At 44.3% G+C, this 13,858-nt stretch overlaps 1 protein-coding gene across 1 annotated transcript in view; it reads right to left on the bottom strand.

Moving 5' to 3' along the window:
* Window positions 1-377: 377 nt before the first annotated feature.
* The window catches only part of LOC105185458 (uncharacterized), a 93,617-nt gene continuing 80,136 nt past the window's right edge, over window positions 378-13,858 (bottom strand). Inside the window, exon 3 of the mRNA XM_025307600.1 lies at window positions 378-4,614. Within this exon, the coding sequence (XP_025163385.1) occupies window positions 3,401-4,378 (978 nt within the window). The 5' untranslated portion in view covers window positions 4,379-4,614 and the 3' untranslated portion in view covers window positions 378-3,400. The remainder of the gene's footprint in view (window positions 4,615-13,858) is intronic.

The raw sequence follows: 13,858 nt of genomic DNA, 5'->3' as shown, positions 1-13,858 counted from the left end.
GAATTTAATAGACGCCACATTTTGCCCTACCGTGTAACGACGTATTATCGATTATTACGGCGGCTTGTAGAGTCCGCGATACCTTCCATGTTTAGATTTTCATTCCTTTGTGTTCATCCGCCACGTTTATGTTTATACTCGATCTTCTTCGTACGCAGTGTTTTAAAATAAATTTTAGGTCACACTCGAATAAAATTCGACGCATAGAGCTGAGCCTCGGGATTACGTCGGGATATATACGATTTCGCTGCACCAATTGCAAACCAAATTGAATAAAAAGTCGAATAGGTTGGGCAATCCGGCGTGGAAATTTGGACTATGAAATTTAATCAACTGAAAAAGGTTAACGAGACTCAAACACGTAATCGTATGCGTAGATATAAATGTATTTTCAACTACCAACAATCGATTCAACTGCACAATACGAGTATAATACAGTCATATACAATATATACATACAAATTTATTTCTTGATTGAACATTCGGTAAATTACATGACAAACACAGCCGAGGATGCATCGAGTCGACCTCTTATGGTCAGCCTCGTCGAACTAGATCTTGAGCTTGTTTTACGCAAATATATAAAAGCCAAAGAAACACCCGAATTTCTCCGAGAGAACCAGAACACTTAATTGGCCGTAAGCAACTCCGAAATGAAACTCCCATAACACAGCAGAACCAGCAAAAAGGTCACAAGCAACCATTTGTGCTTTCTTCGAAAACTTATGAAAATTTATGACATTATATTTCTAATTAATGCTGAAACTAACGCGACACAATGAGTAATCATCTTTCTTCATTGTCCCTTTTCATCATTCGTCTCCTTCGAAAATTTGTCATTTCTCTTTTTTTTTTAACCTTTTCCTCCTTTTTATTCTGAGAATCTTATTCGCAATATTATTATCTAAATTACTGTACACCAAAGGGGTCAGACCCATATATTATTAATAAATAATAAATAATTAAATTTCGATCGCTCTCATAGGGTAATCTCGGATTATACGGGAAAGATGGCCACAAGTTGCAGTTTCTCCGATGACTGTTAAATCCTACGTTTTTTGTAATTCATTCTCAAAGATGATTGGTGTTCTCACTGGTTTATGCGCACACGCACCATTCGAAAGAACAATATTGTGAGTACTTCATCACGGTCATCTTGTCCGAGTTTGCCCTACAAGTAGATCGTTAATTGTCGGCAGTTCTATCCGTCAATTCGATCCGGGTCGTTGCGACCGACACTTTTACAGCGCAGGGCACGGTAAGGTCACGGAGCTGACACGGAGATAAGGAAGAATGCTCTTTGGTACTGCGGGCGTTTACACTGCATTACAAATGAAACGTATGCTCCTAGCGACGAGCGGTAGAACACGTCAGTCCGTCGCAGGGACCCTGACGGGCTGATTTCTCCGGGTATACCTGCCGACAATGAAGAACCCGTCGTCGTGAAGAGTATTCTTTCGGGATTAAAGGGGATGCCTGACGCGCGCCTTGTAACTTCGCAGCGGTCCTCGCGATTCACGTCCAAGCGATTAAAAAGGCGCGGTCGCAGACGTATCGGAGCATCGGTTTCGCTCGACGACGCTCGTCGCTCGGGACAATAAACACACTCGCTACCTGGCCAGTTATCTCCATCAGCTTCATCAGCTGGCCGCCGCTGGCGCGACGGACGAACCAGGACGGCTGGCGGAGGAGGAGGAGGAGGAGGAGGAGGAAGAGAGAAACGAAGGCGCGTACATCCCTTAAGCCTTCAATATACTGCCATGAACTAATCAGATGAGATCTAATCGTTGATCCGTTCGGGCCGCCGCGATATTTGTGCCGCCGTGAGGAGGATGTCGCCGGCGGAATTGAAAAGGGCGGTTAATAGTCCGCGGGACAGGGGGAGGCGCGGCGAGTAAGAAAAATAGGCTGAAGAAAAGGACAAGGAGGAAGGTTGGGATTAGGGCTTAACTTGCCAACGTTGTCGCGCACGCATACTCGACGTACACACACACACACACACACACACGCGTACACAGAGAGGAGGGTACGTCTCAAGATTTCCCCGGCTTGTTTAAAAGGCAGGCCGTGGGACGACGCTGAATCGCCATTGTGCGCGCGGCGTACATGCATCGCGAACACACACACATACACACACACATGCGCGAAGAGGAAAACACAAAAACCGCGCCACGTAGGTAGATCTGCCGTCGTGGCGCGGACCCCTTTGGCAGAAGAATGCCGGAGATAAAATCGCGCAAGCCCTGCATCGGCGCAACCCTTCGCTAAGGGCTGAGACGCACGACCCTCTCATTGTATGGCGCGGGGTTGTGTCGGTGTGTGTGTGCGCGCGCGCACGCGTTCCGCGAGACGTCGCAACGACCGTGAAGAGAGGAGGAGGGAGAGAGAGAGAGAGAGAGAACCGCATGCATACACACACGCGCACACACCGACACACCGCGGCGCGCCGGACGCGGCGTCGATAAATACACGCGCGTTCTGACGCTCTCACACGTGCGAGAGAGCGGTCCCTTGGTATCCGGGACTGTCTTCGGGTCTTTTCTCTTCCCGCTTGTCGTTCCCATTTCCTACCCCTGCCCTGGCCCCGGCCGTCTCTCTCCAGCGTCGGATCTCTTCTCCCCCTATTTTGCTGTCGCGGGATAGTTCCTCGCTATTTTTGAAGCTTATCCCATACGGAAAGTATGTGACAGTTCGGTCGGAACGGGCGGCGGGAGAGAAGCGATTCTTCGTGGCCTGCTGACACAGCCGACGCGTTCCTTCGCGCCATTGTGCGCGACACCCGCGCGGAGTTTTGAAAGTTTAATAGAGTTGTACTCTCCCCCCTCGGCGCGCGGGGTCGCCGGCGGGGGACGAAGGGAGCGTCGGTAGGTGGATATGACGACGGCGAGCGCGTCCCGCTGTAGAATCTTAAGGAGCGACTGGATGGCTTCGGGGAAATTGATAGTCTCTCATTGACTGGATTACGGATTTTCCTATCTCTGGTGTGACAGTTTTTATGGATGGTCACGGAATGAACGATAATCTTTAGCGCGCCCTTTTTTGAAGGCGATTGCTCCGCTGCCGGGGAGGAGGAGTCTACACAAGTGGACGTGCGCGGAAAGTAAGCGAAGGCGAAGAGACAGTGACCTGATCTGACGACTACCGTGGCGTCGGCTAAATATTATCGTGGTTGCCTAAAAATGCGGGCGGGGCGAAGTCGAAGGGCAGCGGTCGAGTTTCGACTCTCGAGGCATTAGCGGAAATTGCCGAAAATTCCTCGCATATTCCTGACTTCGATAAGAGACCAAGCCGCGCTCGAGAGGCCGAACGAAGTAGCAGCAGCAGTCAAGCTGGAGGTCAAGCTGGCGCACTCTAGGATTGGAGATCCAGAATTCCAAATTCGGGATTTACGAGCCAAGCTTCAAGATTCGGCAACGTAACCGGGGTCCTCCTTCATGCGTTCTTTTTTGAGCAACTTCACCGTGACCTGACTCAATCCGCAGAAGGGCTTAAAGCTGAGACCCTCCAAGACCTTCAGCGAGCGCCCGCTGACCAGGGCGGAGAAATGAGAGCGCACGGCGTCCCTGCTCTTCCTACACGCGATGACCCACTCGTTGACAAGCAGCTCCTTGTTCTGTCTGTGGAGAAACTCCAGACTCTCCTTCACAGACATTTCGGGGTCCTCCACGTGCACGACGACGTGGTGACGTCCGAATAGCTCGTCTGCCGGTAACGCGCGCACTGGCACCTTCTCCTTAACAATAATCTCCGACATGAAGCTCTTCAGCCAGTCTCTCGTGTGCTCGTCGTTGCAGCCGAATATCAGCGTACCTTCCCATTCCCAAGCGGCCTTAAACGTAGGAGTCTTCGTACCATTAGCTAGACCAAGGATCCGCAATTTGATCAGTCTCCTGATTAAAGCTACCTCATTGGCATCCAACTTCTTATCAGGGTAGTCGACCGGCACGACGGCTATCTCGCGGAGATCGGACGTTGCCTGGTCGTGAGGTTTCTCATCATCAATCTTCAACCTCTTGACCGGGGGTGCATCGGGCGAGTATTCGTCCATTTCCCGGTTCCTGGCGTATTTCAACGACGGGCCAGCCGTCGAGACATTCCTCGCCGCTGTAGCGAGCCCGCCGCTTATGCTGGCAGACAAGGCGAGGAAAGCTGTCCGTTCGGCCTCCTTCATTGCCTCACGTTGTTTCTTACGACGACGTCGGGCAGCGCCGCTCATCCTAACGCGACGTCTCTTCGCTGGTAATCGAGTCTGACTCTCGCTCGACTTCTGCCCGAGGCGGTTGGTTTCTCGCATCTCCGCTCGTGCGCCGTACGAAGCGGCCATGCTCGGCAGGGTCGCGCTTGAATTGCTCTTCGAATCTTTCTGTCCACTTTGCATCTTGGTCCCACGAGCATCGCACTGGCGGCGGCGATATCATCCGGGCAGAACCGCGATATCCGGCACTTGGCTGCGTACTTCTGAAGATCGCCCGGTATCCAGGAGGCAACGTATCCCTTGCACCATGTAGCCCTCGGCTTACAACTTGACTTGTGGGCTTTCTCTCTGTTGATCGCGCTCAGAAGCGTTCCCCGGCGACGCACAGTGAAAAATTTCAATGAAATCTTGCCGAGAACCTAGAAAATGAAAGTAGGCTTTACGAACTGAAATGTATGCGAACTCGAAGTTGAATAAACAGAGAAGATACGTGAATGGACGCGTTCGGCAGGAGAAGCTTAGTAAGTGCTCAATGATTATTATCTGTGGTTCGAGTATTTTTTTAGATCTTTGACAGATCCAGGAGAACGAACCAATCTGAAGCGATCCTCACTAAGCGCTCAGTAAGCAACTTTTTCTGCTGAATGCGACCATTGGCTACGTTCAGCAGGGAAAACTGCTTTGCAATTGTGTAAAATTCGTGAACCTGATCGGTGCATACTGTTGGATTCAGCTAAATTTAAGAGCATACGCTAATTAGATTCGGGAATTTTACAATAGTTGTAAAGCAGCTTTTTCTGCGGAACGCGGCCAACGATTTTAATGTCCTTAAAACGCCACACACACACACACACACACACACACACACACATACGCACACACACCCTCTGGCTACCGGCAGCGCCTCGAACCGGGGAGAGTTGGCGTTTAATAGCCTCGCAAATACGAAATAAGTTTCCCGTATCGTACTAAAGCACTGAATACATTATTTTTGCAGTTCAATTCAACGTGGATTCAGCTGCTGGAGAGTTGCAGAATGTGTTCGATATTAATGCACAATGAAAAAGTATAAGTTAATAAAGTTTTAGGAGCCAGTGGATAAAAGCTGCTGTACAGGTTAATAATATTTTTTTAGTAACTTGTGGAAAAAGTATTCAATTCTATGGAATTTGGTCAAGTTCTTGCTATGATATTACAAGCTTCATGTATGTTCAGCATTGGAATATAAAAAAAATTCTGCGAATATTTGCGAATGGTTATGTACACAATATTTAAAGAAGGCAAGGTTTGAATGTTGCCGCGTAGCCTGCAACATTCAAAGGACACTCACGAAATGTTACGTTTATTCTTCAGAGATGTGTGTATTTTTGAAAAGCGCTCACCGAGACAAATTCAACGATATACAATATTGCTGCGTGAAATGAAAACATTGGCCAAAAAAATTTTGTAAAAGAAATCAATTATTTTTCAATTCTATTACCATCTTATACCATACATTTTCCCTTTAAGCCGTGATAAGCTAAGTTTTTCAACAGTTTTGATTAAAAGATAATTTAATTATAAATTAATTTTAGGTCAGCACACGATCTAATAACATAACTGAAAAGAAAAAGAAAGGATGGATATAACGTTGTCTCGTCCTTTGTCTAAATTTGAAGCACGAAGTAAATATTTGCTGGAATATGTGCAGAGAAAATTACTGGGTATACTGAAGCGCTACCTAGGAAAATAAATATAATACACAAATTTACTTTTGGCATTAAGTCCTCGTCGCAAAAATGGCAGTCCTCGTCGTTGAATATTTTCGACACAAAAGCAGACATTAGCCTAGATACGATGATCATATGATGTCTGGTTAAAAATAATGTTTAAATGTGTTTTTCTTTTGAACTTATTTAAGAATTACTTTCAGTTTTCATCAGCGTAATTTATGAGTCATATAACCGTCTTCAGTAATTGAAATATTTATATTAATTTTTTTTACCAAACATTATAATATTGTACTGTTATAATTTTTTACCAAACATTATAACATTGTACTGTTATAATTATTTCTAGAAATTAAAATATTTATGTTAATTTTATTAAACAGTACGATAACATTGTATTGTTAAAACTTTATTTTCACTTTACAAAACTTTTCAAAGATATAAAAAGACTATGCAAATGAAACAGAAATGCGGAATGTACAAAGTGGGAAATAATAATTCGGCTACACGGTATTACAGTCAAAAATGAAATATTGGCAAAAACTTGAAATAGAATCCTTTTTGTTATCTTTAAATACAAATTTGTTGCTTATCCCTACCCTGCTATTTCTGGTTGCCTTCCTGCATTTATATGATTCTGAGAAGTCTTGGTCAGGATATTACTGAAATTCATCACAATGCGACGGGCAGGATCTTCCGAGCTGTTGGAAGGATGGAGGTGGGGGGAGGAGAGCGAACCGAATATAAGATAAATAAATAAAAGTAAACGAACATATAAATAAGTATTAGTTGATCGTTTGGTGAAAGGATAAGCGAGTCAATCCAACGAGTAAAGATCTACAAAATAAAGCTGAATCAAGAGGGACGCTATTGCGAATAAAGTTATTGTGGTTTTCAGGAAATCGCGAAAATACCGCGCGATTTTCTTTCGGAGGGCACGAGTGCAAGCTCTCTGGTAATTCCGCCGAAAATTTGCGTGAGCTTCGCGCGGGAACGTTGTGAGGGCCATAGAAAATGCGTTCTCGTTCAAACGTGAACATTCGCACAGGTTAGCGCGGCGGCTCGGTGAGGGTTTGTGAGCTTTTCTATTATCTAAAATCAATGGCCGTTGGAGGGGTCTCGTACAACCCCGGTGCGAAATATCGCGAAACAATTTATTATAATGAAACTTCACTCTCGCGGTCGGATCTCGCCGAAGCCGTACATAACAATTTACCCTGGTAAAGCGGAGTATTATATGTGTATGTATGTGTGTGTGTGTGTGTGTGTGTGTGTGTATGTGTGTGAAGTATATACGTGTGTGTATAGGTTTTATATAAGCGCCAGTAACGCAATTACTGCAACAATACCACCCGAGTCGTTATAATTGAAGGTGAGGAAAGTTAAGGTAAACTGTAACATGAAAAAAAAAAACTAATTGACGGGAACCGCAATTCTGATTTCCTGAGAAATTACTTTCTCGCATGCAATTCGCCAGCGGGAATGTTTCTTGTTTCTGCTTCTTCCTTTTTTCTCGTTTGGTTGTCTCGCGAACGTTCCGTGAATTACATAGCGCGTTAATTTATATTTCTCGCCCCTACGCTTCTTTACGTTTTCTCTCATTCAAATCGCATTTCCACTTTTCTCACATGCGCGTTTTTCTCGTTTCTCGGATACTTTTGGAAAGCAACCACGCCTAATTACCGTGAATTTAGTGCCAAAAGTATTCAAACGACTAATTATTATCGCTATTTGTATTACACCATTTTCCCAGACTTATCTATATACTGTTATATGTTCGCATGTGACAACAAATGAGTATTTGTTCTAATCTAAACTAATCAAAGCTGGCCCCTAACCACTGCAATATAATTGCTTTATTTTTTAATGTAAAATGTTTATGCAGAAAATTAGGCGTGTAAACAAATATATAATCGTACGTTGATGTTTTGCTTGGAAAAGTAATATACAGTCTGTAAAGTAAGAGCGTGTACGGCATAAATGGCAGTTGGCTTCAAATATCGTCCTAGTTTTCTTGTGAGCCGATAGATGAAATCTTTGTCGTGAATGCTTTGTCACAAAAGATTCAGTTGGCGTCGAACTCTAATCTGAGAAACACGTTAACCGCCATGAGTGCCGCATACGCATCGCGCTACGAGGCTGTGTTCCTTTGTTCCTACCCCAAAGGATCAAAAATGTCATATGCAGTGGCTGCTAAATACATGGGAAAGTCCAAATCGTTCGTCGCTAAGTGGGTTCAGCAATATAAGAAGATCAAAAATGTCGATGACTTGCCAGAACGTGGCTCGATAGGCAAAGTGACGCCGAATATGGAAAAAAAATTGTGAATTTGTTTAAGCGGAACCCGACCTTAATGCTTAAAATTTAGAAGTGTTTGTTGCCGACTGCTGAACGATGCTTCATAAAAAAAAACGAGGACTGGATCTTACAGGAAGACAACGACCCAAAACACCGGAGCAAGCTTTGCACCGAGTAGAAAGAGCAATCTGGCATCGTCACACTTGATTGGCCATCGCAGTCGCCAAATGCAAATCCCATTGAAAATGTGTGGGTATATCTCAAGCACAAGCTTCGAGGAAAAAGAGTGTGCACTTTGAAGCAGCTGACACGACAAATTCGTCTCATTTGGAGGTCTTTACCGAACGAATACGCAGTCAACTTAGTGGAAAGTATGCCTCGGAGATGTCAGGCAATTATCAATGCCGGTGGTGTGACTGGACTCATTATTAATGGTATAGCATTTTTCTTCTCATGGAGTACAACAAATCCATGTACTTAAAAATCATTAAAAATAAATTTTTCTACACATTAACCCACGTGCACGCTCTTACTTTACAGACTATATTAGGCATATGCAGAAGTTTTAGTCTTTTTCTTCAGCCCTTTAATGTAATCATTTTAAATCGAAATATTTTCCCGCCGTTTTGTGTTTTTGTAAGGTCGATATTGAACTTTCTAAAATGTCATTCATTATGATTCATTGGTGCACATAATCTTTCGTATCCTACCATATACCTTTTAACTGCAAATATTTAGTTTTGTCACTGATGTAGAAGGTTATCTGAGATGCACTCACGAATGTCTATGTTTAGAATTATTATACATAATCCACTTTTCATCGCCAGTAACAATTTTCGATAAAACATCTGTTTTGCGTTGCGTCTTTTGGAAAGCGATGAAACGCACGTATTCAACTGGCGGATAACGCTGTTCTCCGACAATTCATGTTTTGCGACCCATTTTCCGAACTTCTAAATTTTTTCCATTTCATGCAGTCACCTTGAAACTGTTGCTTGATCAACTCCAAGACGTTCTGCAAGTTCTACGTACTTGCGTTTGGAGCGGGCTTTCATTCAACAACGCTTTCAAATTGTCGGCTTCAAACTTTCGTGGCGTTTCAGGACGCGGACATCAAAATCAACGCTTTTAAAGCGACGAAAGCAATATTTGTCTTCATATTGTGGAACACAATATTTTCCCCAAGAACAGAGTAAACGGATTCACATACTTTAGCAGCATTATTTCCTTGCTGGAATCCATATCGAATGCAGTGTCGAATATAAAGTTTTTGCTCATTGTACCAACTGTTATTCTTAAGGTTAGGTGCACCAATGAATCATAATGAATGGCGTTTTAGAAAGTGCGATACCATCTTTGCAAAAACACAAAACGACAGGAAAATATTTAAAAATAATCACATTAAAAGGCTGAAAAGAGAACTAAAACTTTTGCGTACACCTAATGATATTATTAGGTGATATTTGATGTTACTTGAAATTCTTCAATATATTGAACTTCTTTATCGTGGAAATCTGCTCAAACCTCTTGCGGTTCTATTTACTAGCAGAAATTAATATCAAAATGGTTAAATTTTTTCTGCCGAGGAAAATATTTACTTTCATATTTTATAATAATTTTCGAACGTGCTGATTTCGAATTTCAGATTGTTGTTGCAAAATTCAAAATGGCGGATCTAAAAGTAGTAAATCTTACCCCGAGTCAGACTCGGATCTAACTGTAAGCCGATTAAGGGCATCCATTTTTGGATATTTTCTTGAAGCACTTTCACCAGACTTTCTGGCAATGAGGCGTTTTTCGAAAATTCAGCCCGTACTTTCTCTCCTCATACGTTCGGCGCATCAAGTGAACTCTGAGATTCGCACGATCGCGTATTCATGCGACTTACGCACGCGTCACCATAGATTACGACTCGAGTAACCGCGTTTGCCGTTAAATACCGGCGCACATCGACATGAAGCTACGGAGGAGCATGAAGCTACGAGCGCGATGGGGAGTGCGTATCGATCGGGCGTTGTATTTTTTGGTTTTGCTCCCCCGCGCGTTGCGCGTATCTTTAACAATTCCAGATTTATACGGTACCTCTCCGAAAAAGTTTGCTGCAGTTCTGCGTAAACTTTTACTCGAAAAACGCATCGCGTCACATAAAAAAATACTGCGTCCCGGAAATATTCGTGTTTTTCATGAAAAATATGTTCGTAAAAAAGCGGGGAAAAAGCGAGCGAGAGAGAAAGAGCGAGAGAGAGAGAGAGAGAGAGAGAGAGAGAAAGGGAATAAGGGGGAGGAGCGGGGGGAGACGAAAGGGAATGCAGAGGGAAAGAGCGAAACATTCAAAGATGCGTTTCACGCATTTCCGTCCGGCTGCGGCTCGCCATCGCCGTCGACAGCGAATGCGCGATAATCCTAACCTGATACAATCGCGCGGAAACTCCGCGACGATCCTGACGCGAGTGGACGAACAAAGTTCGTCTGTCCGAGGAGCGGCACCGTGCGCGATCGAACAAAAATGATGTTTCCCGCCGCGGTCTCCTTCGTTCCCTGTTTCTCTTGCCCGTGGATGAACGCGCGAACGTTTACGTCGCGGTCGGTTCTAAACTTTCGGCCGGCTCGACGGCAACTTTTTTATCCACTTCGAGGGTCGCCGGACTTCAATTTCTTTTTACGAGGGCGCGCGCGCGCGCGCGCGCGGACGCTCGCTGGCAATCGTTCGAACGTTGTTGTGAAAATTGCTGGACTGTCGTCGAACTTCCGTGGGCAAGCAGCGGGAGAAGAAGAAGCAGGAGAAAAAGTGCGGAAGCGAAAGAAGAAGAAGAAGAAGAAGAAGAAGAAGAAGGAAAAGCAGCAAAGGGAGCCTCCGGTCTATTCGGGGCTGGTCTGCGCAGCGGTGTAAATAATTTCCGGCGTGGGACAAATCAGTGAAAAGCAGCCGCATACTTTCGTGGGACTCTCCCGCGCGCTACGCCCCTTTTCGCCGCCGCCGACTCCCTGCGTATTATCCACGGATACGACGGTGGCGGTCGGTCGGGTAAGAGGATTTGAATAATGTATGAAGTGCGTTTCATTTTTCTATACCGCTCCGGCCGACCGATACAAAGTTCTCGTCCCCGAGGATCCGAAACAAGCTGCAATCTCCGGCAGTCGATGCTTTGTAATCCCCGTGATTTATAGCGTTAGATTTCGAGCGCGGGCAGGACGGCGCGGCGCGGCGCCATCGAGCAGCCGTCGACTATCGCGGATGCGATAAGAATCGAATCCGGCGTGGTGGCGAGTGGCCCGTTTCGTTCGTTCGTTCGCTCACATAATCGCGCCGGTGTATCTGGAAGCGGCCCGGACGTCGTCGCGATTATAACGTCGAAAGTTCCGAGCGCGAATCGCGCTTCCGGAGTCCCAGAGCCGGACCGAGACAGTGCTTTGCCTCGACGAGTTTTAAATTAGCCGCAGATAAAGATAAGATGAAATGTGTAAATTCTCTCCTCTTTGGCGCTCTTTGTTCCGCTCACGCTGTTCGACAAAGGAAAGAACGGTAGAACGGAATTGGTTATATTCTGTAGTTCTTTCGGCATTAAATACGAACTCGCGACTTGCAAGTTGCTCCATCGCGACCATTTTGAGGAATTTGCGGTCAAAGTTGCGAAGAAGGATTACTCCTTTACGTAGTTTGCAACTGCGAAATGTGACGCGCCGGAGAAGTTTTATTGCGATTAAAATTAAGTATATTGGCAGGATTCTCAGCCCTTCAAAGGAATTTTAATAAGATATTTATGTTTATATGTGGATCCTACTGCGGAAAGGCTATTAAATTAAATCATTTTGACGATTTAGCAAATAGCTTTCAATTATGTTAGTTTAAACTTGGCGGTTTTTTACGTCGCTGAATACGAATCCGATGTCAAAGTTGACGAACTTTAATTGACGGATTCAATATAACGGATATCATAATTAAAAAAAATGTCTAAATTACTGCAACAATTGATATATCGAGATCTTTCATCATATCGAATATAAATCGAATGTCAAAACTGACAAATCCGAAATGGAGGATGAAAATTAAATCACGTTATGTAACTATAATTTTTCTATATATTTAACCATGAAATATCTTATTACATTCAAAAAAATAAAAAATAAAAAATTTATCTAGCTAAGATGCTCATACTTCTGGCATCAGATAATATTCTGGCGCGAAATTTTTCTTCTATCTAGATAATAAGATAATACGTATACTGAGAAAAAATTGTATTAAAATTAAACAAATCTTTGTTCAAATACGGCTGTGAATAAATTTATTCAAATTAAGCGACTAATTTCTAAAATGAAATACAGAGGTTCTCTCTGAATGTAAACTTTTTTCTTGAATTTTAGAAAATAATTGCTTAATTTAAATAAATGTATTTACAGTTGTATCAGAACAAAGATTTGTTTAATTTCAATACAATTTTTTTTCAGTGTACAGATGACACGGGCATTTAATTTACGGGGATTTAATTTAGTACACATTGCTGCAAGTATATTGAGATACTGAGAGACAAAATATTGAGATATTTCTTTTCATGTCGTAGGCGTTTGCATCGATTTTAAGGCCGCATTGTAACGCAAATCTCTGCAACGTAAAAAAATATGTCAACATCTTTCACATTTGCAGCAATATACATAAAATTATCTGTCAACGTTATTTTAGATAATTTTGCAAGGAGAAGAAGATAACACTTTTGTTAATTTAAGACGTATATAATACATATTTACGAAAGGATAACACTTTCGCCAATTTAGGACGCATATAGTATCTTATTTATATTATACCTAGATATTGTATTATATCCCTCCTAAAGGAGGGGAGAGGGAAAAGGGGGGTAAGTTGTCAGAACATTATCTGGGCGTGTGTTGTCATTTATATAATTTTATCTCGACAAGACCAAACACTGGGCCGAGGGAACTCGCCGTCGTCGCCGTCGTCGGCGACGGCGACGGCGACGGTGACGGCGACGGCGATTACGACGGCAATGGACGCTCGCTCGCGACTTCGTTCGCGCCGCGCGAGCGCGCGCGGCGTTTCCAGTCCAGGATGGGTAAATCCTCTTTGAAGAAACAGCGAAACGAATTACGGTGCCGGCCGTAATAATACGGTTACAGATAAACGCTTTCAAGTTAAGCGCATTTAGAATTACGTGACTGCTCGGCTCGGTGTGGGTGGGCCTGCTCTGTGCACATACGCGTGCCGGTGTGTGCGTCACATGCGTGCGTGCGTGCGTGCGTGCGTGCGTGCATGTGTGCGTGTGCATGCGCCGCCCGAGCATACGAGCAGCTTGTGTGTACACACTTAGACCGCGTCGTGAAATATTGCGTGCGGGGATGCGAGCATAATTTCGCGCCGTGTTAACAGTCGCCCTCTCGTGTTTTCCTAGGGTTGTTTCGGTTTAATGTTTCGTTAGTCGAAGGGCACCAGCGGCCGCGTGACACGAATGCGCGCGTCGTGACTCTGCGACGAAAGCTATCTTTCGGGAATTAATGACGTGTGAACGAAAGAGACACCGCGTGTCGTCCGTTCGGCGTACACGCGCGTCTTGTCTTTCGGATAAACACGGAGAGGAGAGACGGATGGATGGATGGATGGATTTAACATGACGTGGAATTTTGGGTGTGGGCTCGGGAAAAAGGG

The sequence above is a fragment of the Harpegnathos saltator genome, unplaced genomic scaffold (genome assembly GCF_003227715.2).
Source record: "Harpegnathos saltator strain DR-91 unplaced genomic scaffold, Hsal_v8.6 scaffold91, whole genome shotgun sequence".
Classification (NCBI taxonomy): Eukaryota; Metazoa; Arthropoda; class Insecta; order Hymenoptera; family Formicidae; genus Harpegnathos; species Harpegnathos saltator.
The sequence above is the reverse complement of the archived record's forward strand: the minus strand, read 5'-3'. Positions and strand labels throughout refer to the sequence as shown.